This window comes from Lissotriton vulgaris, chromosome 1_1 (assembly GCF_964263255.1).
Source record: "Lissotriton vulgaris chromosome 1_1, aLisVul1.2, whole genome shotgun sequence".
NCBI lineage: Eukaryota > Metazoa > Chordata > Amphibia > Caudata > Salamandridae > Lissotriton > Lissotriton vulgaris.
This window is the reverse complement of record NC_141685.1, coordinates 764,849,243-764,874,519: the sequence shown is the minus strand read 5'-3', so window position 1 is coordinate 764,874,519 and position 25,277 is coordinate 764,849,243. Positions and strand designations below refer to the sequence as shown.

The 25,277-nt window shown below is 42.7% G+C and overlaps 1 protein-coding gene across 2 annotated transcripts in view; it reads left to right on the top strand.

The window, feature by feature from the left end:
* The window catches only part of LOC147747789 (flavin-containing monooxygenase 1-like), a 472,774-nt gene that overhangs the window by 147,501 nt on the left and 299,996 nt on the right, over positions 1-25,277 (top strand). For both annotated transcript variants that reach the window (XM_086955833.1, XM_086955843.1), the window contains one exon: positions 23,449-23,611. In XM_086955833.1, the coding sequence (XP_086811959.1) occupies positions 23,449-23,611 (163 nt within the window). The remainder of the gene's footprint in view (positions 1-23,448; positions 23,612-25,277) is intronic.

Below are 25,277 nucleotides of genomic sequence, written 5' to 3'. Positions count from 1 at the left end.
GTGCTGGCAAAGTGGAATGGTATGTGGATTACACAGATCTTGAAACTGTAGGGCTCTCAGGGGTGAGATTTAATAGGTGTAGCAAAACCGGAAGACAATGGGGTACAAGTCACTTCAAGCCATTTGAGCAATAGGCAGAGGAATATGAATTACACAAAACCCAATTCTTTACATTTTGACAATGCTGACATGCTTTAGACTAGACAGGTGCTTGATTTAGCCCGCTGGAAGTAAAGGTAATAATTGAATGATTGGAAAAGCAGAGCATCTCTAGCAGGGCATCTCCAGAAACCCAGTAATTGGCATGCATGATCCTGTAGGGAAACTAAGAAAAGTGGGAAAGCGATCTGAGAAAGTTGGATGAGGAACAATGGTTTGGGGCAAAAATGTCACAGTGTACGCTGGCCATCTCCTCCCTTTCCAAATAATTTAGTCTAAATGCTAGCATAGAACATATTACCATCCTTACAGGCTGTGGCAGTTGGGCATGGCGACGACTAGTAAATGCTTGAGGTACAAAGAAAATCAGGGGAACAACTCACACGCCATAAGGAGGTGTCCGAAGATCACACAACATTGGAAACACATACATCAAAGGCTAAGCCCAGTGGTGGGGAGTGAGCTGGTGCCTTATCCCAAACTGACAATACTGGGAATAATAGACACCTGGGAGGGACCCACGAAGGATCACAACTTGATTGGAATATGACTTTTGGCTGTCAAAAGAGGTATTTCAAAAAAAACAGAGAAGTTCTGACGCACCATCAATAGGAGATTGAACTGAAAGCATGGAGAATTGTGCGATATCAGAAGAAACTGTACATAAAATGAGGGGACACCCCGATAAAGTCCACAAGGTTTGGGCCCCTTGGTGGAACCTCCCAGCAGTGGGTAACCAATATCAACATTCAACTGCACTGATGCCTAAAGTAAACAGGAGCCTAATTTTCAAAATGTTTGGTAGCTGCTTTAATCTGTGTGTTTATTACAGACAAAATGCATTATAACAACAATAAGAGGGAATGACTCATTGGAGTATTAATTTGTTATAAAATACATGGGATTCTGTCATCGCTGTATAAACAGGAGTCTCCAGTATCTTTATATTTCACCACCTGTGACATACCCAGAACTCGATTATTATAGGTTAATATAACATTTTAAAAAAGAAGTTTAAAAAAATAATGTGGTATACACAGGAGTAGTGATGACTGCACCTCAGTCAGTCAAAAATAACTTTATTCGGTTACAAGAACCATAAAAGTTTGACACAGATACAAAGCAAAATTATGATTAATATATCAGAATTACAGGAAATGGATAAAAAACAAATAAAATGCATGTGCAACTTAGCAATGTATAAACCTTGATATCTAAAACATTAGGCATTCATCTCTAATATCACACGTACAGTATAAACCGTATAACTATTTTATCGGAAGCAGTCACTCATAATTTCATCAACTATACCAATTCATAACCTTTTCTTATAGGCAGTTCGAATAAAATTCATAACAGCGATGCAAATGGTTGGTGTAAACAAAGACAGTAAAAAATTAAAACCGCCAAATAAAAGGCCAGGGCCTTTTTTCCCTTAGTAGTGAGGTTGAAAATTGAATCCTCTGGTACTTATAGAGGGGACAAAATAGGATAAAGTGCAATGTGCTTTGTGCCGTTAAATAGTTGCATGGGCAGGGTGATACACTCTGAGACCAGCCTGATTGTTTAGGAAATGCCACTAAATAGTGCAATGTCTTTAATCGAAACCTGGTCAGATAAAATCGTACTTGAACATTAGTAGTAAAAGATAAATAAAATTTCTGTTCACTAGGGGATAAGCCTGAAGGATCAGGCACTACCAGTTGCGCGCGACAGAAGTGGGCCTTGGCATAGAGAGTCCCTTTTATGGCATCCTTCAAATTTATGTTAATGCTTGCGGGTTTATCATAATATGACCCAGACCTAACTCATTTAAATTTTCCTTCTCGAAGCAAAGCCAGGGGATGTTCAGTGCGCTAAGTTCATACATTCCAAGACAACATCACATGAGAACGTTAGGTCCTCAGATAACCAGATCTTGGTCCTTAGGAGTAACGGGGCAATGGCACTGCGATCTTCAAGATAGGTCAGCCCTATCGCCTGATGGCAAAAATATGTGGGAGCACTATTAGGGATCAATAAAAGTCTCTTTATAAATTTGTTTTCAATAACCTGCAGCTGTTTAGTGGTATAGTAATCCCGAATTCCCGCCCCATATGATGTCACCAATCAACACTTTGCTTCATAAAAGGTGACTAGTTCTTTCACTGGTTTATGGCATAGCTTAGGAGCTAATTGAAATAGTCCTTACACAACACAACTAATCTGATGTGTCCTAGCTGCACTGAGAAAGTCCCAGGACATAGTTTCATTAAAAATATTCCCTAAATATAAAAAAAAAAAATAGATTTTCAATGGTCTTTCCCCCAACCTCGAACTTTCTTGTTTTAGTGCCTTTGGGGTCACAGGCCATGACATAGGATTTGGTCAAATTAACTTTCAAATCTAATGATGCCTAAAAATCTGTGAAAGCGTTGAGTGATTTTTGGAGGCTATTGGCTGTTAAAGCCAGTAAAACGGTATTGTCTGCATACGATAGCAATGGGATCGATATGCCTTCCATTTTAGGAAAATCGAGTTTCTTCTCTACTATAAGGCCCTAAACCATTTGTACATAATAAAAAAAGGAATGGTGCTAAAATACAGCCCTGGAGGACTCTCTCTGTCGAGATAATAGGGCCCGTCTTCTCCCCCCTAGAGCAATAACGTACGGTAACCATCATGGAGGTATGAAGCCTGCGTAGAATAAATATTGGGGCTTCCTCAAAACCCATTTGCTCGATTAACCCCACAATTTCTCCCGGTTAACCGTATCAAAAGCACTGGACAAGTTGAAGGCCAGATGGATGGATCCCCTCCTGGCCTTCATGTACTTGCCCATAATAAGTGACAGGTTTAGGCACTGCTCGGTAGTGCCCATTCCCCTTCTGAAGACAAATGAAATCAAATCAAGCTTTATTCGGATCATATAGAATGTCCAGAAAAGCATACTATAAAATACAATAAAATTCACGTGTAAACAAAAAGAGAAAAAGAAACAGAAAAAGCATCTTAACATAATTAAATACAGTCATTATACAATTATACATATCATAAGGAAAATACACTTTATAATATTTAATAATTCAAATTTTCTAAGTAAACAAGTTAATTCCTTAGTTCAATTGCCGACGTTATATAACCAAGTACTGCATTACAGACTGATATTGTGTCCAAATTTCTTAACTAGTTAAAACCAGCTTTGTGGGAGTGCAGGCACTCAGTTTTAAAAACAGGACGAAGGAAAACATTTCTAATTTCCCTATAGAAATGTAAAAAAAGTAAACAAATTAAGGGTTCTTTGTTTGGACCTGCTATCACACGGGCAATTTAGAAGGTTAGCACACCACTTGCCCCTCCTAGGAAAGGCAAGCAGAAAATGTAATGTGTTCATTCGCAGTCTGGTTAGGTAGAATCTATACTGAACGTTAGTTATAAAAACGAGGTATGGCAGTAAGCCCTTAGCAATTTGCCCTTCAAGATATGATACAACAGTCACCTTGGTACTTGCGACATCTTCTCTTGAAGCAATCCTAGCATTCAAGAGGCTCTTTTTTAATTCAACCTTGCAAATTTTTTGTATATCCTCCGGTTGAGACAAGTTCAGGACCAAATTGCATTTGTCTAAAAGACCACTGATATAACTTACCTTTCTTACAACGGTCTTGGGACAGACAGTCTAAAATAATGTCCCTTGTAAAATGGGTTTCTTCCCTATTCCAGACGCGGTGCCACAAGCTTAAAGTGGCCATACTAATCAAATCATGGATGTGAGAAGAGCCGGTTTCTCTATGCTAGATAATAGAAGGAGTTGAGGCAGGTACGGCTAGTAAGCGTCTTAAAAAATTATTTTCAAGGGTTTGTATCTGGGTGGTATCTGTCTGGCCCCATAGGGCTCCCTATAACAAGTCCCTGTAAAGCACTTTGCTCCATATAATTTCAGAATCTCCCGTACAGGCTTTTTACCAATTCTTTGGGAGAATCTGAAAATAGCCTCTACTACTTTCACAAATTTCAACTTCCATAGAGTTATCTGTTTATTCCAAGTACCCTTACTGCTAAAAAGAATCCTTAGATATGAGAATGTGTTTTTTTTCTAATATTCCTTTTACCACAGGACATAACCAAAGTCTTGGTCAAATTAATTTTTTAAAGATTTTTCTGTCACAAAACTTGTAAAATTATCCATCAAGGTTTGTAGGCCGTTTGCTGTCATCGAGATTAGGACAGCATCATCGGCGTACAATAAAAGGGGCGTAGGTCAATTGCCGACCTTTGGCACATATACCCCTAAATTCTGCAATAAAACATCAACACCATTTATGTACAGTGAAAACAAGAAAAGGGCAAGAGTACATCCCTGTCTTATCCCACGTGTAATATTAAAATTCTTCGGACATTCCCCATGTTTCCCATAACGTATCTTTGCAGACAGACGGGCGTAGGTTTGAGATAAGAAACTAATAATGTCCTCAGGGGCGCCCATCACTCTCAAAGTCTCCCATAGTTTTGAATGATTTATCAAGTCAAAAGCACTTGACAAATCAACAAAGCAGAGGTGAAGGCAGCCCTCCCTTGCAATAGTATATTTCCCTATCATTAGTTCTAAATTTAAACATTGTTCAATTGTTCCAACTACTCGTCTAAAGCCATACTGAACTACAGATAAAATATTATTTTCTACTACCCATTGCTCCAGCCTGGCCAACAACATTCTACCCATAACTTTAAAGGTTGAGTTGAGCAAAGATATTGGGCGATAGCAACTAGCACTGCCCCTATTCCCTTTTTTGAAAATAGGGACTTTCAGACTCTCCACCCAGGTGGCCAGTATCACCCCCTCAATTGTTGCATTAAAAAATGAGTGCAAGACAGGTACGCAAAGATCCATATCATATTTAAATACATCAATTGGGAGCTGGTCGGGGCCAGCCGCCTTGCCACTAGCACTATTCTTAAGGGCTGTTCTAATTTTGGCTTGGGTTATACTACTTATTTTGGTGTCATTTAAAATTATAACCCTTTTATCCTCAGTATTTACAATACCCTGATGTATCTCATTAAAAATTGCGTCAAAATGGGTTATCCAGTCTGCAGGAGTTACTACGGTATCAATTTTTACAGATTGGGCATCTTTGAAGAATGGTTGATTCAGGGTTTTCCAGAAAAGAGTTGAGTCTTTAGTCTCGGCTGCTTTAATCAGGTTCTCCCAGGCATTTTCCCTAATCTCCAATTTTCTTAGATTAAGAGTTTCTTTATATAATTTCCGTAAAGTATTAATCTCCTCTCTATTAAGAGGCGTGGTTTTTAATGCAGACTTTAAGTCCCTATTTAATCTAGAGTATTGATTATCGAACCATCTTGGGGAAAGCGATACATTAGTTTTAGGATTCCTTCGCAGATTATCGGAAATAAGTTTCAGATACTTTGAAAGGCCATGACCATATCTATACTAGTTGAGGATTTATTGAGGCAGGTTAAAAAAGCCATATTGTAATCTTGACACAATCCTTGTCTCATTGGCCCAGGTCTCAAGTCGCGCGAGGATAACCCTCTACAGTACTTTAGCAGTAGTGTCAATTAATTAAATTGGTCTGTAACATGCAGGGTTGTTCCTACTACTTTCTTGTATACTGGGACATGCATTACCTTCTTCCAGGTTGTTGGGATGGGACCGATCACTACAGCCTTAAAAACATTAGTAAGTATAGGTGCCCATAATTTGGAATAATTTTTATAATAAATCCAGAGGGACTCCATCGGGGCCAGGAGCTTTCATCCTAATTTCCCTTAGCACTGGGTCCTCTACCTCTATCACTGTGAGCGATTAGCTTAATTGTAAGGCCAGACTGCACCTTACTTTCCCTCTATGAGCATTATTTGCTGCAGCACTGATTATGTACACCATATACAATGGAATGTATTAAGGTGCATACTGTGTTTGCACATGCACCGCAATCAAAGAGAGTTACTTCACTTCACTTGTTCTTTGCTACCCCTGCCCTTGACTACCCTCTATTTGCTGAGGCGATAGTGACAATTTAAGGAGTAAATAAACAGAGTTTAATACAGCCCTATTAACTTTCTCTACTTTTCACTCTTTGCCTTTCCCCAAATCTCTCAGCAGCAAGTAAAAGACTACTGAACCACCAATATCCCTATTACAAGTGGCCTGGTTAATTGTGATATGTTTGGTGATTGCTGTTTCAGATAAATATAGGCAGGTCAAGCCTGATGATATTTATCATGGGTAAAAATGCCTGGTAATGGCCAGAACATGCGGATTGTGGTGCAGTAAGGACTAACATCTTCATGTTATTCCCCAACAACTTGTAATTGAGTGATATTTATTTCACCTGATGAATTATGTCTTAGCGGATTCGGATTGTGTCAAGTGCGATAAATATTACCATCAAAAAACATATAAAGGTGATATTCCATGCAGTTTTACACATAAATTGAGGCAAAAAATAAAATAACTTGTGTTGTACCTAGGTTGATAGGTGTATCCATTATATGATACACGGCCCTCACCAGAAGGCATGCTTGAACATCAGATCATGCTGAACAAGGCACACCAATGATATAAATAGGTACTATCAGCACCATTGAAATAACAGATATGTCAGGTTACTGGGCCCAATCATTAATATACACTCCTGTTGCTATAGGTCACTGAGCTAAGAGGGTGCCATATCCCAGCATACCATGAATGCCCTGACAAACTGTGTTTTGTGTAAGAACCAGCATATTTTTTAGCAAAAAAAGATTTACCCTGGAGAAAAAACAAAGGAGAACAATAAAAAAAGTTGTATTACCAGCATGCTTACTACTCACTCTATGCTGTACCCACTCTTGTGCATGATGTATCTTTGAGTGTGTTGACGTTTTCATACAGCTCGAATGTAGTATACAGCATTTGACTAAATAGTCATATGTCAAGCATGTTTTATGTATGTCTGTACCTATGTATATAGTTATCATGGTTTTGTGTTCTAGGTCTTCCTCGATTTTTGCATGTGAGTACCGAGAGGCATAAAACATGTCGACCACCCCCTGGACCACTGAATAGCTTATGTTCTATTTGTCCAAACACGTTTTTAATCTTGCCACATACAAGCCCACAAAATAATAGTAATTCCCTGATGATTATTTCAGGGCAATTTTAAAGTCACATCGCCCTCTTCTCTCTATTCACATTGTCATCCATATCCCATTGGGACAAGGGCAAGAGAAGAGCTCCATCAAAGACCCCCCCTCCTGAGGTACTCGCTCGGTATTGCACCACACAACCCCCGTGGAGCCTGACCCTATGATGAAGCACCCCACCTTGGTGGGCGAGGGCCAGTGTATCCTATAAAGGATACTCCTAGTGACCTTTTTGTATTTTCCTCAATGTATGTAGGTAAAAGCATACAGAACATAGCATGTATATGTTTTTGATGGTCAGTGTTCGAGAAGGACATACAACAGACTGTACAATTTCTCTCATTCCCTTATTTGTTTTTGGGTGATAAATATCACACCCTTTTTTTTAGGCTACTCATAATGAGGGCCTATATGTAGGAAAAACTGCCAATCCTATGATGTCATCAGAGTCTAAAGAGTCTCATGTCTCACGTTTGCTATCCTTCTCTGCAACTTGATGATTGTGATCTGATCAGGTGTGTCAACAGGCATTGGTTGCATTTCGGGAGTCTTCAGCTAGGCTAGTACCACATACTAGCAATTGTAAATGGAACACCATACTTCAACCAGTTTGGTGGATTTGTGATTATTAGGGTGATTTAGACCCTCGTGGGCAGGCCAACGGCCTTTCAGAGGGCAGAGTGTATGGCCTCCGCAACCTTGGTGGAGGGCCGTTGGCCCTGTTTAGAAATCATAGTCTGCCTTATCAGGGTCCTCTGTGCTTTAAAGATAGCTGCAGTGGCTCCTTTCACAGCACAACAGGGTTGCCAAGTGGCTACATAACATTTATTTGGCTTAAGGAAAAGAAGCTGTAATATCAGGAGTTTGTTTTCTCTAAACGTAATAGGATATCCCTCACAGGCAGGGTAAATGAATGCACGTCATTTCGTCCTCAAAAAGGCAGGGAACCGCCACTGTGGCACATTGTTCCCATGGCAGTGTATCACAAGGTAAGAGGTTGCCATCAGCGTAGTCAACTGAGGATCTGCCAATACAATGATACCCTTACCCTTAAATGGGAGAGAAGAGCTGCAGGGTTGGTGGGGTGGGAGGACCACTGTGTTACTGTGGTCCTCTGCTATTCTATCCTGTGGGGTTTGTAGAGTACACGGCTACCCAATAGGCACCCCAGTGCTAGGAACAACATTAGCTCTGGACTCAAATTGCACGTCCTAACGAAAGACTAAACAAAAAAGTCTTCAGGTGCTTTTTGAAGCTGAGTTCTGATTTGTTCCTTCTAACATCTACTGGGAGGGTGTTCCAGAGTTTAGGAGCTAAGTAGGCAAAGGGGTGCCCCCCACATCTTGTTCTCTTGATTCTGGAGCAGCAGCTTTTGAGTGTGGCGATCTCCTCAGGATTTTTGGATTTAGTCAGCACTGCATTCAGTGGGAGCTGGTATGTACTGAGGGTGGTACGGCGGGGGCACAAAAATTAATTAATAAATAAAAAAATGTGATTTACTTTCCAGGCTTGCAGTGCGACATCCTCCTCCCTCGGGTGTCTTCTCGAAGTCCGGGCCCAGGAATCTGCACTACCCAATCCTGGTGCAACTCTTAACGCATGAGAGAAGCCCCAGGATTTGAGGGAGCAGCCACACTCAGGGCTCTCAAGAGCACTGAAGGCCTGTGCTGGGAATGAGATTTTGATATCAATTTATGATTATGATCAATTTAATAACTTATCTCATTCGTCAAATTCGGATCGAGTTTTATCTGTCATTGAGTAAAAGACAACCCCCGCATAGGTTAGACAAACCCCATTAAATGACGCCACTCTGAAGAACCACTTACAACTGATGAAGTTTTAAGAGTTTATATGAAGTTAATCTGAATGCAATACAATCCTTACAGAATAAATCCCAAAGTATACAAAATACAAAATCAATCTCTAGATCCGCAATCAAAGCTTCAGTGTGAAGTGGTTCCTTCTGCGTCATCTGCAGTAAGATAAAATAATCAAGTTAAAACTGTCCCTACTCTATGCTATGTGATATCCCTACTTCGCGAGTTTCTTCCCTAAAAAGGTGTCAGCAGTTTGACTCCCAAAGAAGTTCAAACTCTCTTAGCCTCTAAAGGAATTCTTAAATATTAGAAGCAGTACCCTCTCTGCCTACCCATCCGCTCTCTAAGGGTCCTCGGCCTACTGCTCCCTTGCGCTCTGATCTCTCAGCGCATCTGCTCAAGGCATCTACCCTTCGCCCTTCTCTCTCTGAGCTCCCTGCTGGGCTATTCGCTCGCCTTCGCTATCTTATCCCCGGGGTGCTGTCCCTAAAATACACAATCATCGTGTGGGTGAAACGCCCCTTGACGCCCACCACGGACTTTCCCCGATGATGTCAACTTCTTGCTTCTTCCATTGGTCCACTCCTTGCGTCGTTCATTAAGTTGACCCTTCTCCTTAGATGTCATCTTCATCATCTCGCTGGCTACCTTCATTGACACTTTTAGCGCAAAAAGTCAAATGACCTTAGACAAGACTTTAACTCCATTTCGCTTAACTTGACCCTTCTGGGTCCTGTGAATGGTCTTGTCAAAACACAGTTTAAATTCTAAGTGTCTCTCCTCACGTACGAGCAATAAGCTCCGTCCGGCATTGTCACCTTAAATCTAACAAGTGCTAGACTTCTTGGCTCTCACGTCCACATCAAGCTATTTACGACTTTTACAAGCCCATTAAATTACATACATTTGACTAAGCTCCTGCGAACTCTTGGTCAGTCGGGTTATAATCACAAATGACCTAAACTCTTCTAACATTCCTACAAAACCCTCTACACAGTGTAACCTTTAACATACATTTATATATTCGTACTTTTTAGCAAAGTCTTAGTCATGCTTGAATACATTTTACCTAGAATATAACTACGTAGAGTATAACGTTTATATTCTCACTGGTTACATCGTTATATAAATTCTCTGCACATTTCTCCACGTTACATTTCCCTACGTTTTTCTCTCATGTTACTCCATTTTAAAGGTATACACGTACATGTATTCTACTTTGCACGTTCTACATTTCATAACACATTTTACACATTTCTATGTCTACCCATCATATATACAGGCCTTCTAAATCTAATGCATGTTTAACATGTGAATACATTTACATTTCCTATACCATGTTATCACATTAGTTGACCTTTATGCTATTATCGTCAACTTTACATTGCGATATGCGTCTCATTCCTACGTTTATAACATATGCATCTAAATATGGCTACTATATATTTTATATTCAAATTGCGCTCTCTCAGTTCCCCCCTTTGATGACTTTTAGGAGTCATCACTAAAAGCAATTTGAATACGATCCTTTATACAGAACTAGTTACCTCATTTCCTCTTTTTATCGATTCGAGTGCTCTCAGACTTTTATACTGTTGATCTTGTAACATAGCCAATCTCCTTTCTTGATCTCTCATCGATCTTTGTAACTGGTTCGTCCTATACCATTTATATAATTTTACTAATCCTAGTAATGTAATTATGCAAATTAATACTATTAATACAGGCTTTAATATGTACCATATTATACTTTTGCCAAGATTAGCAAACCAACTTCCAACCTTTCCCACTCCATTTCCAACTTTTTCCCAAACATTTATCTTTGATAAATCTTCGATCTCCTGATGAATCTGTGTAATGTTCCGTATAACTTTCTCAAGTGGTTTTGAATTATCAGGAATATAAGTACAACATTCCTGAACCTTCAAAGCTTTACAAACTCCGCCTTCTTTTGCTAGTATTACATCTAGAGCAAGTCTGTTCTGAAGAACCATTGCTCTGATCGACTGCATCTCACCTTCTACTAGCATTAATGACCTTGCAGTACTGGCAGACAATCTATCCACGACTGTCGCTAACCTTCTAATTTTAACATCGTTGAGGATCAAGCCTAACAATGGAAACATCGCTCCAAATACATCTCCTACTACCTCTGCATCTCCTACTTCCCTTTTCGTTCTCGTCGAAGCCTTTCCTTCTATGATCGCTAAATCCTTTGCATGATATATTTTGGGGAAGACAATTGCCAAGTAACACGAACCATACCAATTGTCAGGTAGTTTTACATAGGCATTTCTCCCACATACAAAATACACATTCGGAATAGCTTGCATCCCTTTCATAAAATCTTTCGTGTAGTACTCCAGTTTAAAAGAGTGCTCGCAACTAACTTCACCTACAAATTCACTCTCATAATATGTCTTGCTTCGAGTTAAACATAGCTTTCCTCTCTGCGTTCTATCCAATGCTATTGGACCATTGCTACCTTTCTTTTTATGTGCCTTCTCTTCTTCTGTCCAATCGGTTTTCCATTGTCCTGACATTTTTAGAATCTTCTGCCTTCTGTATCGGTCATCTACTTGTGCAATAAACCTTTTCTCTACCTCTGACACTTTGCAAGTCAGATTATTTCTACGTGCATATGATGTATCTAATGTATCCCAAGGAAGAAAGAATTTAGCCAGTCTATCCTCCTTTTTGTAATAGTCCCACTTATTCATTTGCTTATAATTCGGAACTTCAGGCAGTACCGAATCATAATTTGAAAAGTAGTACTCAAATCCTTCTCTACCATAAAATATGCTAAGCAGTAAACTACATGTTATCCCATAAGTCAATGGGAGATGATGATATCTAATGCCTTCGTCTACAGAAGCCGGCAATTGCATACAAACGTAGCAATCCTTGGCCTCCATGGCATCGATATATTCATATAACAGTTTAGCGTATGCGTTTGACCTAAAATTTCCCTGTGACTCGTCTACGTGTAATCTACGAGCTTCATCTGTAAGTAACGCCTTTTCACGTATAGCATTGTTCCCTTCGTTCTTCCCCACAAGAACAGGTTTCAAAGTCGTTACAGTTTTTACATTTGCTATTTCTTTATCGTTCTCATGTCCTATTATGTAAGATATTGTCACTACTGTAATTATGAGAAATATCACTACTGCTATAAGTGTACCTACTATACATCTAGCTTTTCGGTTTGGGTTTCCGTTCTCCATGTTATCAAACAGCGTACCTCGTTCTCTAGCGAAACTTCTCTTTTCCAGTCTTTGGTTGCTTGTTTGCTTTCTTAGTCTTTAAAGTGGTCTTATCAACAAAGTCTCTTCTCTCACAAAAATGTCATTTCTCTTTTTAGCAGTAGACAACCCTAGCCCTTCTCCGTCCTCTAAATGTAATCCCTAATTTTATTCTTCTTTCCACTCGGCGCTAGGTTATCTTCTTCTTTACAACTTATATACAAAGTCTTTAAGTATCAACAATTATTCTCGTACCTGCAGCTCTTGCAACAAGTTCCAACAATTCAAACCGAATGACTTTATCTTCTTCCTCTGATATTTGATGACCGAATGTTGGAAATTGTAATCTGTTCAATACTAAATCTGTAATCCGACTCAAGTATGGGGGTATGGGAAGTGTGAAAGTCAGTAACCCCTCAGTCTCGAGTCCAGGCGTCAACATCCATATCTCCACTGCCACAAATGGATCGAGATCGATTACTTTCACGCTCTTCACTCTCCCAGATTTCTGTCCCCAAGACATCTGCTAGATAAGTCCACTCTGGGGTGGCGTACCTTCTGCAGGGCACACGTACCCTTCTCGATCTTCGTGGACTCTCAGTTCCTGAGTCTGTCGTTTCTTCCTCCTGATCCGATTCTTCAGCGATCGGGACAAGTGTTCTTTCTTTCTTTTCTTCCGAACTTGGCCTTTTCTTTCTCTCCGGCCAACTGGCTTCGTTACTCCTTGTCTTTCCGCTCCTTGTTCTAGGACCTGTCTCTTGGTCACTCTCAGTCTGCTCGATATCTGTGTCGGACTCCCAATTACTTTCTTCTCCTGAGGCGACTTCGGTCCCACTAGTGTCCTGACCTTCGTCGTCCTGTTCCAACACAGTTTCAGTTTCTTCGATCACCTCCACAGCTTGGTTTTCCCCCTCTATGGCTTCTCCGCTTCCCGTCGGATTTTCATCCGAGAGAGGAGATGTTTCTTCTGGAGGTGTTGGCACTCTTCGGGTGTGTGAGGCATGTATCCAGTTCGGCAGACCTCCACACTTAACTGCGGTATTCGTTACAAGTATGACTTGAAACGGTCCTCTCCAACGCACGTCTAAGCAGTTCTTCCTGACATGCTTCTTCACCAGGACCCAGTCTCCCGGACTCAGGTCATGGCACAAGTCTTGTGCTGATGGAACCTCTGCAGCCTGGACCTGGAGGGACACAGAATTAACGGCATCAGATAGTCCCTTGCAGTAGTCCAAGATCAAATCGTCTGTGATGTTCACTAGCGCTGCAGTCGGAACCGATGGCAATCTCATAGCTCTCCCCATTAGCACTTCGTGTGGAGAGAGGCCTGTTCTTCTATCAGGTGTGCTACGTATGCTCATAAGAACCACTGGAAGTGCGTCTGGCCAACTCAGGGATGTCGATGAACAAACTTTAGCCAGTCTGGACTTGATGGTACTGTTAATTTGTTCTACAATCCCTGAAGCTTCTGGTCGATAGCTGCAGTGTAACTTCTGATCAATATTCAAAGCTGAACATAGCATCTTCACCACTTCGCTATTAAAATGAGTTCCTCTGTCCGATTCCAAAGAGGATGGCACCCCAAACCTCGGTATCAACTCTCTAAGCAACAATTTTGCTACTGTAAGTGTATCGCACCTACGTGTAGGGTAAGCCTCAACCCATCTAGAAAATATGCAGACAATCACTAAAACGTATCTAAGTCTGTTGCATGGAGGCATTTCTATAAAGTCAAGCTGCATCCTATTGAAAGGCCCCCCAGACCTCCCAATGTGACTCAATGTAACTGGTGTTCTCTTACCCACGTTTAGTTGTTGACAGATCGCACATCGCTGACACACTGCTTCTGCCGCTACTCTAAACTTAGGATTGAACCACGTTTGTCTGAATACTCTCACCATAGCATCTCTACCTATGTGTGCTGATCCATGCAATTTCCTTGCCATTGGACTAACAAGTTCATTTGGTAAAACTGCCCTTCCGTCGGCAGAAACCCAAAAATTCATCTCGCTTTTTACACACCCTGCTGTTTCCCAGCTCCTTTTCTCATCATCTGGTGCATTTTCCTGTACAGCTCTTAATTCATCCCACGTATCTACAGTATCTAGCAACATGGTCAATTCAGTTCTTTCCTGGACTCCCCCCACCTTGACATCAGTGTGAGAATATCCCTGCTCCGCGCAATAGCGCGCTACTTCGTCCGCATAGCGGTTTCCTTGTGACACAAAATCAAGATTCTTTGTATGTGCCACACATTTGACCACTGCTATGGCCATAGGTTTTTGCAAAGCCTCTAACAGAAGTCTCACGAATTCTCCGTTCCTAATGGGAGAACCCGAGGAGGTCATGTAACCTCCTTGAGACCATAACTGCCCGTAATCGTGAACTACCCCGAAACCATACTGGCTATCGGTGTATATGGTGACTCGAAGTTTGTCGCCTGCTAAGCAAGCACGAGTCAAAGCAACAATTTCAGCTACCTGTGCGGAGTGTACTCCTTCCAGGCAAGCGGCTTCTATAACTCTGGTAATCGTGCATACTGCATAAGCTGCTCTCAGCTGACCGACATCGTTTCTTACGCATGAACCATCAACGAAGAAAATTTCGTCTGGGTCTGTCAATGGCTCATCTACGATATCAGGTCTCGGTTTGGTACATAGTTCAGTCACATCGAGGCAGTCATGATCTGTACAATTTTCATCATCCACTTCATTCGGAAGTGGCATCAAGGTTGCAGGATTCAAGACAGAGCATCTTTTTAGGGTCACATTCTCGGCAGCCAGTATGACTTGTTCGTAGCGTGTGAGCCTGCTATTCGTCAGATGCTGAGTCTTCGTCCTGGTCATTAACAATTCCACAGAATGCGGCACATACACCACTAACTGGTGTCCCATCACCACGCTCTCGGATCTCTCGATGCTGACACCCGTTGCAGCTACGGATTTGAGACATCCGGGCAACGCTGCGGCTACTGGATCTAATGTAGCCGAAAAATACGCCACTGGCCTGCGCGCATCTCCGTGGATCTGAGCTAAAACCGCTAAAGCGCATCCCTCTCTCTCGCAGCAGTAAAGCAAAAAAGGTTTAGTGTAATCTGGCATTCCCAAAGCCGGGGCGCGACATAAGTCCTCCCTCAGCTGCAAAAATGCCATCAAACAATCTTTGTCCCATGGTACCGGATCACTTACTCCTTTGTGCGTCAGTTGTAATAACGGTTTAGCCTTCAGTGAAAAGTTTACTATCCACTGTCGACAATAACCGACCATGCCCAGCAACATCCTGACTTCTCTTTGTGTTGTAGGCGCGTTCATTTTCATAATCGCCTCTATTCTGTCTGGAGACACCTTCCGCTTTCCCTTTTCAATCCTATGGCCCAAGTATTGCACTTCAGTTTTACAATATTGCAACTTACTTGGAGACACCTTGTGTCCGTTCTTGGCCAAGTGATTTAGCAAGGTTATGGTGTCTTCTCTGCAAGCTTCCTCAGTTTCTGACGCAACTAGGAGGTCGTCTATGTACTGGACTAGAACCGAATTCTTGGGCAGTACTAGACTTTCAAGGTTTCGTTTTAATAACTGGTTAAAGATCGATGGGCTTTCTGTATACCCCTGAGGGATACGACACCATGTTAAGACGCGATCTTCCAGCTTAAAAGCGAAAAGATACTGGCTCTCTTCATCTAAAGGTATCGAAAAGAAAGCCTGGCACAAATCTATCACTGTAAACCATTCAGCTTGGAACGGTATCTGAAATAATATCACTGATGGATTCGGTACCACTGGACAACATGAAACAACAATGTTATTAATCTTCCGAAGATCCTGCACTATTCTGTATTTTCCACTAGGCTTCTGCAAACCCATAATCGGGGAGTTACATGGACTACCCACGATCTCCTTCAGTATTCCTTGTTTGATCATGGATTCGATCACAGGCTTTATTCCTGCAATCGTTTCTGGCGTTAGCTTATACTGTGGTGTTCTTGGATACTCAGCGTGGGGTCTTACCAAGATCTTTACTGGTTCTACTCCCTTGATCAATCCTATTTCTTCCCCAGTAAAATCCCATACCTCAGCTGAGACTTTCTCCCTCAAGTCCTGTGGAAGCTCCTCCACTGTTAAGGTAGGATATAGTTCCACACACTCTTGTGAATTTACGACTTTGAAATCAGCATCCTCGTCATTGGTCTGCACTTCTACTCCTTCTGGTGTGCAATGTATCGTGCAATTCAGTTTACACAGCAAATCTCTCCCTAGTAAGCACACAGGACTAGAATCGCAGATCACAAACTGATGTTCGTCACTGTAATTCCCTATCCTTACTGACACTGGTTCGGTCAGGGGATTCGTCATCCTTTTGTTCGCGACTCCTACCACCTGAACCATTTCTCCTGATATTGGCAGACCTGGGACTACCGCGGATCTCAACGTGGATCGAGTGGCCCCCGTATCCACCAAAAAGGTTGTAGGACATCCCGCTACTTCAGCCTCTACGTATGGTCCTCTCTGATCTACTTCCAAGGCGGCTCCTAGAGTACAATCTTCCTCCCTGTTCGCCCGTTGCCCTGTAAGTGGATCAACGTAGTAGCATTCCTCTCCTCCTACAAACAATGGCATCTGTCTGTAGGTTTTCCCTCCGTTTGAGATGCGAGGTGGTTGAGGAAACGGGGCTCGAGGAGTCTGAGTCCCCCCTTTGACAAACTTGCCCTTCGGGACTGTGGCTCCCTTAACCATGTTGTTCTGAACCTCTTCCTCCTCCAGCTCTAATTCCCCTGACTCAACATTGTAAGGGCACTCGCGTCGCCAGTGTCCCACCTCGTTACACTGATGGCATCTCGTCGTCTTTTTCAGTGTCGCGATATCCATTCTCGGTCTCGGTCTTTCTTCCTCATCTCTGCTCTGATTATTCTGTTTCTTCGCCTGCATTCCTGTTCCCTGCTGCCGTGGTTTATCCTTTCCAGCAGCTTGCATTTGCACTAGCATTAACTTTTCTTTAAGCTTCTTTGCCTTAGAGTCTATCTCGTCACTACAATACCTTGCATACCTCAGAATTTCATCTAAAGGTTTGTTCTGCCAACAAATCAGATGCTGTTGGATCATTAGGCATATTTCCGGTCTCAATCCGAGGACAAACTTTGAAACAAACTGTCCAATGTCCTTAGGATCCATTACATCTAACCCGCTGTACTGCTTGAATGCTTTCAATAATCTCTCATAGAACTCATGAACTGTTTCTTTCGGTTCCTGAGTAGTTCGATCTATCTTAACCCAGTCTATGTCTTGCACCGGCACTTTCTCTTTTAGCCATGTTATTACTCTCTCGTATTTTTCCATGACTCTAACTGATGGACCATTCGTCCGGGTATCTCTCGGAGGCTCACAATTAGGCCATTCGACACTAAGCTTGCACGCCGTCCACAAATCTCCGGGTACTACGATATCGAACAGTGTGTTCAAATCGATCCATAGTACCTTCGAGATCTTCACGAATCTTTCTACCTGTTTGTACCACTCGACGGGATTATCCCTAAGCTTTGGGAAGGAATTGGTAAATGCCGCCAAATCCCCCCTACTCCAGGGCACGTGAACGTAGCTTCCATTCGCAATTTCTCGCAAAGGGAAAGCTTCCATTCGCATCAAATCTGCGTCCTGGGACTTCCCAAGTGTACTCCGTCTGACAGAGCCCTTCTTGGACCATCTTTCCTCCCATCTATCCAGATCTTTCCATATTCTGATACTTAGGATCAATTCCCTTATGTGTACCTTCAGCGCGATCGTTCTACGCTCATCCAGATCCCGATCTGTGCAAGTTAGCCTATGGTTACTCTGTAAAGCCTTAGTTCGCGACAGGTCTACCATGTACCTGTTTGCCAAATTAGATAGGTTCTCATGAGCTGACCTCGCCCTCCGAGTAATGTCCTTGGATAAGAACAATATTTTGTCTGGTGTATACAAGTCTAATCTCTCTAGTGCCACTGTGCCATCAATCATTTCATCCAAGTCTGACTTCAAACTCATTACGTCAAGCCGTTTTGCTTTTATTTCAGCTTTCAGCATTTCTGTTCTGTGTTGTTCTCTCATATCCCTCTCACCTCCACTATGCGCCCTACGCCTGAGCACAGGTGAGTTATGAGGAGTCTTGCTTCCATTTCTCTGTTCCCACCTCTCTAGATCCCAAGCCTTTCCGTCTTCGCGTGGGGTATGGTGGAATAATGCTCCGTCCCCCAACCCTACATTCCGTCTTTTCGGCTCGGTTTCTCCAGATACGAGATAGGATCCACCGTTCTGTTCTAACCCACTGTAACACGCTTGTTGTCTGGTGTCGCTTAATAGACGATAAGGTCCTTCACGGCCCTCTATGTTCCCGTGATCTCTTTCGTGATCACCGGATGAATGACGAGACGTTTCTCGACTCCCTATGCTCTCCTGACACCGTCCACTATCGCCGGATGCATGTCGAGACGGTTCGCGACTCTCCATGTTTCCGTGATTCCAGTGTCTCACATCCTCACCTGGGGCATGGTGTGTGCACCTAAAGGTATTCCGGTACTCCTGTGTCTTACGTTCCCCTTCACTGAAGGTGACGCGAGGCACTTCGCCACACCCTGCGCTCCTGTCATCGCACCTTTGTCTATTGCCGCTAATGGTAGGACAAGTATCTCCTCTGCTTTCCTGACTTCCTCTCTCCCACTCGGGGCTGCTTTCGCCAGCTCCACAATGAGAGAGAATCCTGTTGTCCTCTTCTCTCCATTCAGGTCCCCTTTCTAAACTCCTACCCCGAGCCTCTTCGACAGTTTCCCATTCTTTCAAATATTCTCTTAACTCCTTAAAAGACTTCGGTTTAGGACCCCTCAAATCCATTGGCCCTCTTTGACCTCCCTGTTCTATCCTGGGACCCGTTGCAGAATCTAATGGGGTACTCCGACTCATCGGTGCTAGTATTTGCCTTTGGGGATTCATTGTGGCATTCCTATTCTCCACTTCTGCTCTTTCACTGTCCCATCGTGCCTGTTCCTCCTGCTGGACCCCTTCTGGGTTGTAGATTGACACAATAGGGCCTATGGTAACAGGAACTTGTAAAGCGTCTGGCATTTGGTACGACCTTGCGCATTGCGTCTCAGGAACCTTTTGGACCACAAATCTTCCCACTACTCTCTGTTCAGAACTAGTTTGGGGTATTTCCTCAGTCTTGTTAGCGTCCCACTCCGTTACTGGGATCGATTTATATTCCCCCCACCTAGCTCCGTCCGCTTGCGGTAATATGGGACTCGCAAGTTCACCGCTGTATGGAGGTGGTTTATCTGTTAATAGCCTCTCTATCAGATCCTCCTCCGACTCGCTTTCCTCATCTTCCTGTTCTATAGGTTTCCTTTCTCCCGTAACTTCTAGCATCGGGTACAGTTTCTCTGCTTCTATCTTCTGAACCCTCCATTTCTTAGCTTCCTCGTCCCATTTAGCATCCTGCACTGCCTTTACCGATCTTCTCACTCTTTCTTGGCGCCTTTTTACGCTCTTTTCGTGTGCTGTTCTAAACCACACACCAAGTGCTTCAAATTGTGTTGGCCTCGGTAGAGGTCTTGTTGAAAGCATTGTCGCTTTCAGCTGGTTCAACACATCTAGTTTAAACGTTCCAAATCTCGGAAACGCCAGTTCTTTATGCCCTTCAGTTAGCCTGTGCCACTCGGAAATCCACAGTATCGAATGTAAGCCTACATTTACTGCCATATAATAAGCTGGTGTGCCTTCTGGTGGAGCTTCCTCTCCGGCATATAAGTTTCTTCTATTTCTCTTAAAGAGTGCTCTTAAACTCTTAAAACATTTCATTTTCGATAATCTACAATTTTCCTCTTACTCTTCCTTGTTTACGTCCCGATGACAACCAACCAACCAATTCCCGTGCGACTCTCGCTAGTCAGCCTATCTCAGCGCCACTCTACGCTGACTGACCAATCTCAGCGCGACTCTTTGCTGACGTCTGATAAACTAACCAATCTCAGCGCGGTTCTATGCTGACGTCACTCGTTCTCTTGCAGCAATTCTCCTTCTTTCTCAACTCGTCTCACGATTTCACATGCGTTTTCATTCATACACTGAAAAATGACTACTTCCGTCCAAGCGATCACTTTTCTCTGACTGTACGGCCACAGTCTAACTGTAATTGTCACCTCAACTGGCACAGCGTCTTTCCTCTTACGGTCGGACACTTGCCTCAACTGATAGGTTACTTACACACAGTAAACGTACGACCAGCGTCCGTTACTCATTCACTCACTCATACGCTCCCCCTATCATCGGTCTGTCGGGAAATCAATGGTACCTCATGACCCCCTTTCAATGGTAGACAAATTACTCTGGGTGTTCGATACACCCGAACCACTTAGGTCCTCTGGACATAAGATTTCATCCGGTTGCGCGCGCTCTCAACCTTCCCTCAATCACACTACAGGCATTCAACTCCGCTTGACATTACAACACAGGAACAACATAAAACACCGCAATCTTACAACGCATGACCCTTATACTCACTCTTGACCGACTCCGCTGCTTTTCTCTCGATGCACCGTCAGCACCGTCTTCGGCTGCAATTCTTCTTCTGGTCGACGATGACTAGGGACCTTGGGGTAAACTAACCTGGCCTAGGTCGTCTTCCTCAAGAAGATAACCATCATACTCTGCTACCAACTGCTGGGAATGAGATTTTGATATCAATTTATGATTATGATCAATTTAATAACTTATCTCATTCGTCAAATTCGGATCGAGTTTTATCTGTCATTGAGTAAAAGACAACCCCCGCATAGGTTAGACAAACCCCATTAACTGACGCCACTCTGAAGAACCACTTACAACTGATGAAGTTTTAAGAGTTTATATGAAGTTAATCTGAATGCAATACAATCCTTACAGAATAAATCCCAAAGTATACAAAATACAGAATCAATCTCTAGATCCGCAATCAAAGCTTCAGTGTGAAGTGGTTCCTTCTGCGTCATCTGCAGTAAGATAAAATAATCAAGTTAAAACTGTCCCTACTCTATGCTATGTGATATCCCTACTTCGCGAGTTTCTTCCCTAAAAAGGTGTCAGCAGTTTGACTCCCAAAGAAGTTCAAACTCTCTTAGCCTCTAAAGGAATTCTTAAATATTAGAAGCAGTACCCTCTCTGCCTACCCATCCGCTCTCTAAGGGTCCTCGGCCTACTGCTCCCTTGCGCTCTGATCTCTCAGCGCATCTGCTCAAGGCATCTACCCTTCGCCCTTCTCTCTCTGAGCTCCCTGCTGGGCTATTCGCTCGCCTTCGCTATCTTATCCCCGGGGTGCTGTCCCTAAAATACACAATCATCGTGTGGGTGAAACGCCCCTTGACGCCCACCACGGACTTTCCCCGATGATGTCAACTTCTTGCTTCTTCCATTGGTCCACTCCTTGCGTCGTTCATTAAGTTGACCCTTCTCCTTAGATGTCATCTTCATCATCTCGCTGGCTACCTTCATTGACACTTTTAGCGCAAAAAGTCAAATGACCTTAGACAAGACTTTAACTCCATTTCGCTTAACTTGACCCTTCTGGGTCCTGTGAATGGTCTTGTCAAAACACAGTTTAAATTCTAAGTGTCTCTCCTCACGTACGAGCAATAAGCTCCGTCCGGCATTGTCACCTTAAATCTAACAAGTGCTAGACTTCTTGGCTCTCACGTCCACATCAAGCTATTTACGACTTTTACAAGCCCATTAAATTACATACATTTGACTAAGCTCCTGCGAACTCTTGGTCAGTCGGGTTATAATCACAAATGACCTAAACTCTTCTAACATTCCTACAAAACCCTCTACACAGTGTAACCTTTAACATACATTTATATATTCGTACTTTTTAGCAAAGTCTTAGTCATGCTTGAATACATTTTACCTAGAATATAACTACGTAGAGTATAACGTTTATATTCTCACTGGTTACATCGTTATATAAATTCTCTGCACATTTCTCCACGTTACATTTCCCTACGTTTTTCTCTCATGTTACTCCATTTTAAAGTTATACACGTACATGTATTCTACTTTGCACGTTCTACATTTCATAACACATTTTACACATTTCTATGTCTACCCATCATATATACAGGCCTTCTAAATCTAATGCATGTTTAACATGTGAATACATTTACATTTCCTATACCATGTTATCACATTAGTTGACCTTTATGCTATTATCGTCAACTTTACATTACGATATGCGTCTCATTCCTACGTTTATAACATATGCATCTAAATATGGCTACTATATATTTTATATTCAAATTGCGCTCTCTCACCTGCACTTACTCTAATCCAGCTAGGTTAGAGAAGTTTAAAATTAGCATGTTTGGCTGGCCAAAGAGACGTGTGCATTTTAAGCTTTAGCACAACGCTCCCTGCTGCTGCCACTCTGCAACAATGGCCCGCCCCGTCCTGGCAGTTTGGTTGCTGAAAAATGGCAATAAATAAACTTTATTGCCATTTTATTTTTCAGCTCTGGGGCTTATAGGGTGATGCTTCTCTGCTCAAATTAATGAGCTGCCCCTGAATTAGCTGTGGACCCTTCCTGTGCCTAGCATGATAAGCTTGAACTGGATTCTCTTATGAATTACGGATTCTATTGCTCCCCAAACCCTAAATGAGGCCCAAAAGTAAGTGCTACTGATGGAAAAGAGACAGTAAAATAAATGTCAGGGTTACTGAAACAATACACTTTTTAACAAGCCTCAAACAGCTTACCACTGTAGCAATACTATATGTGGATTGGGTCAATAATGCAAATGATTAAACCTCACTCCGGCTTATGGGCTAAAGCAACAAGCAAACATACATAAAGAGGGCAGAGGACAATTTTCCCGCTCCATGGTCAGCACAGCCATACTATATGAATATGCCAACTTCGTCACTATCTCTTTTGTCTCTCTAAAACATGTGCTCCTTGAAGATTGATGCCCTGTACCAGCATTTAATGGGTGCCTTCTGAAGAACCTAGCTAATGACTATAAACATTTCAATGAATGTGTTAATTAGCATTACTGCTAATGTAAACACTATGTTTCAAATATTTTTGTGTTTGTTTAACTTTAGACCAAGGTTTGCAGTGTTAAGAAACGGGCAGACTTCTCTACCACTGGCCAGTGGGAGGTGATGACAGAGACAGGTGGTAAGCAAGAGACAGCCATCTTTGATGCTGTTCTGGTCTGCAGCGGGCGCTACTCTGACGCTTGTCTTCCCCTGGAAAACTTTCCTGGTAAGATTTACAATTTCCTGACCTGTTGTCGGGTTTCTGAAAATCAAATACTTGGTCTGATTGCAATAAAGTTTTACATGACTCTAAATAAATATCTTCTGGGCCTTTTGAAAGGTCTGATTCAGTCTTCAGATGTTCTTTTAATCTTTGTTTAAAAAGTACAGTTTACTTACTGACCCATTGGAGTTATTAATAGGAAATTTACCTTTAAAGTGATGATATTTTTGTAAACAATTTTAGGGCACCAATATTTATGTAATAAAATATTTCTGTATGCAATATTCTGTCAACCTAAAAACTTGAGGTTGGCATGGATGCAGACTTCTCTCTCACCCTTCACGCTGTAAGTAGCACTATGACAGGATTATTACTCAGACTAAACCAATGACTCATCTGCTGATAAGGTTGGGTCCTCACTAACTATAATGTCCCTGAAACCTATGATTTTTTTCAGTGAATTTCTAAGGTTTTTTAAATGGTAATTTATAACTATAACGTAGTAATTGCGTTTGCAGATGGTGCAGAAAGGGGGCTGGGCCTCCGACCAGGGCTCAGGAATTCCGCTGCGTAGTACTTACAGGGGGAAACATCACTTACAATGCAACTTTTACCATGCAGGGCCTTTACAACGCAACTTTTACAACGCAAACCATTACACTGCATTGCGCTGGGGGGCGCTCTAGGATAGGGAATAGGTTTAATTTACTGTCCAACACCTTCCCTACTATCCACGGGGACTGGATTTGGAATATTAAATTAAACTATTCACTATCCAGCGCCCCAAAGCACTATGCGTTGTAATGGTATGCGTTGTAAAACCTGCGTTGTAAAAGCATGCGATGTAAAAGCATGCGTTGTAATGTCGTACATCCCTTACAGGAGGTACCAGGAGGGCTTCTTGGCCCCCAAAGTCCCTCATGAGTAAAGTGGACTTCATACCCCAACCCGTAGTGTGCCAGGAGGTGCGTTTGCAAAGTGGTGGAGAAAGGAGGGCGTTGCCCCCAAAGACTTCTTAGCAATACCACTGTGTGGGACTTACAGGAGGTTTAGTTGGCCCCCAAGGATGTCATTGGTGGCCAACTACCCCTCCTATTAACCCCAGTAAGTCCCACACAGCAGCATTGGTAAGTTTTCATAGCAGGCCACGCCCCCTTTGCACGCCATTGTGCAAACGTGCTCGCTGATGCGATCTGGATGAGGATTAAAGTCCCCTTCAATGCTATGAGTATTTAGGGGCCAACTAGCCTACCTGACACTTCCAGTAAGCACCAGATAGCTGGATTGCTGAGAGCTGCACGCAAGCCATGCCCCCTTTCTGCACCACTCTGCAAATGCACCTACTGGTGCGCTCTTAGTTGGGGGTGAAGTCCCCTTGCCTCCTGAGGGTCCCGGGGGGCCAACTATCCCTCATGTTATCTCTTGTAAGCCTCACACAGAAGGAATGCTAAGAGTGGTCAGAGGCTACGCCCCCTTTTTACACCACTCTGCAAACGTGCCTCCTGGCGCACTGCTGCTCAGGGGATGAAGTCCAATTTTGTCCTGAGGTTCTCAGGACATATGTGGACCTCATTGCCCAACCGGCAGTGCGCCAAGAGGCGGGTTTGCAGAGTGGTGTAAAAAGGGGCGTGGTCTCGAACCACCTATCAGCAATCCCACTGTGTGGGGC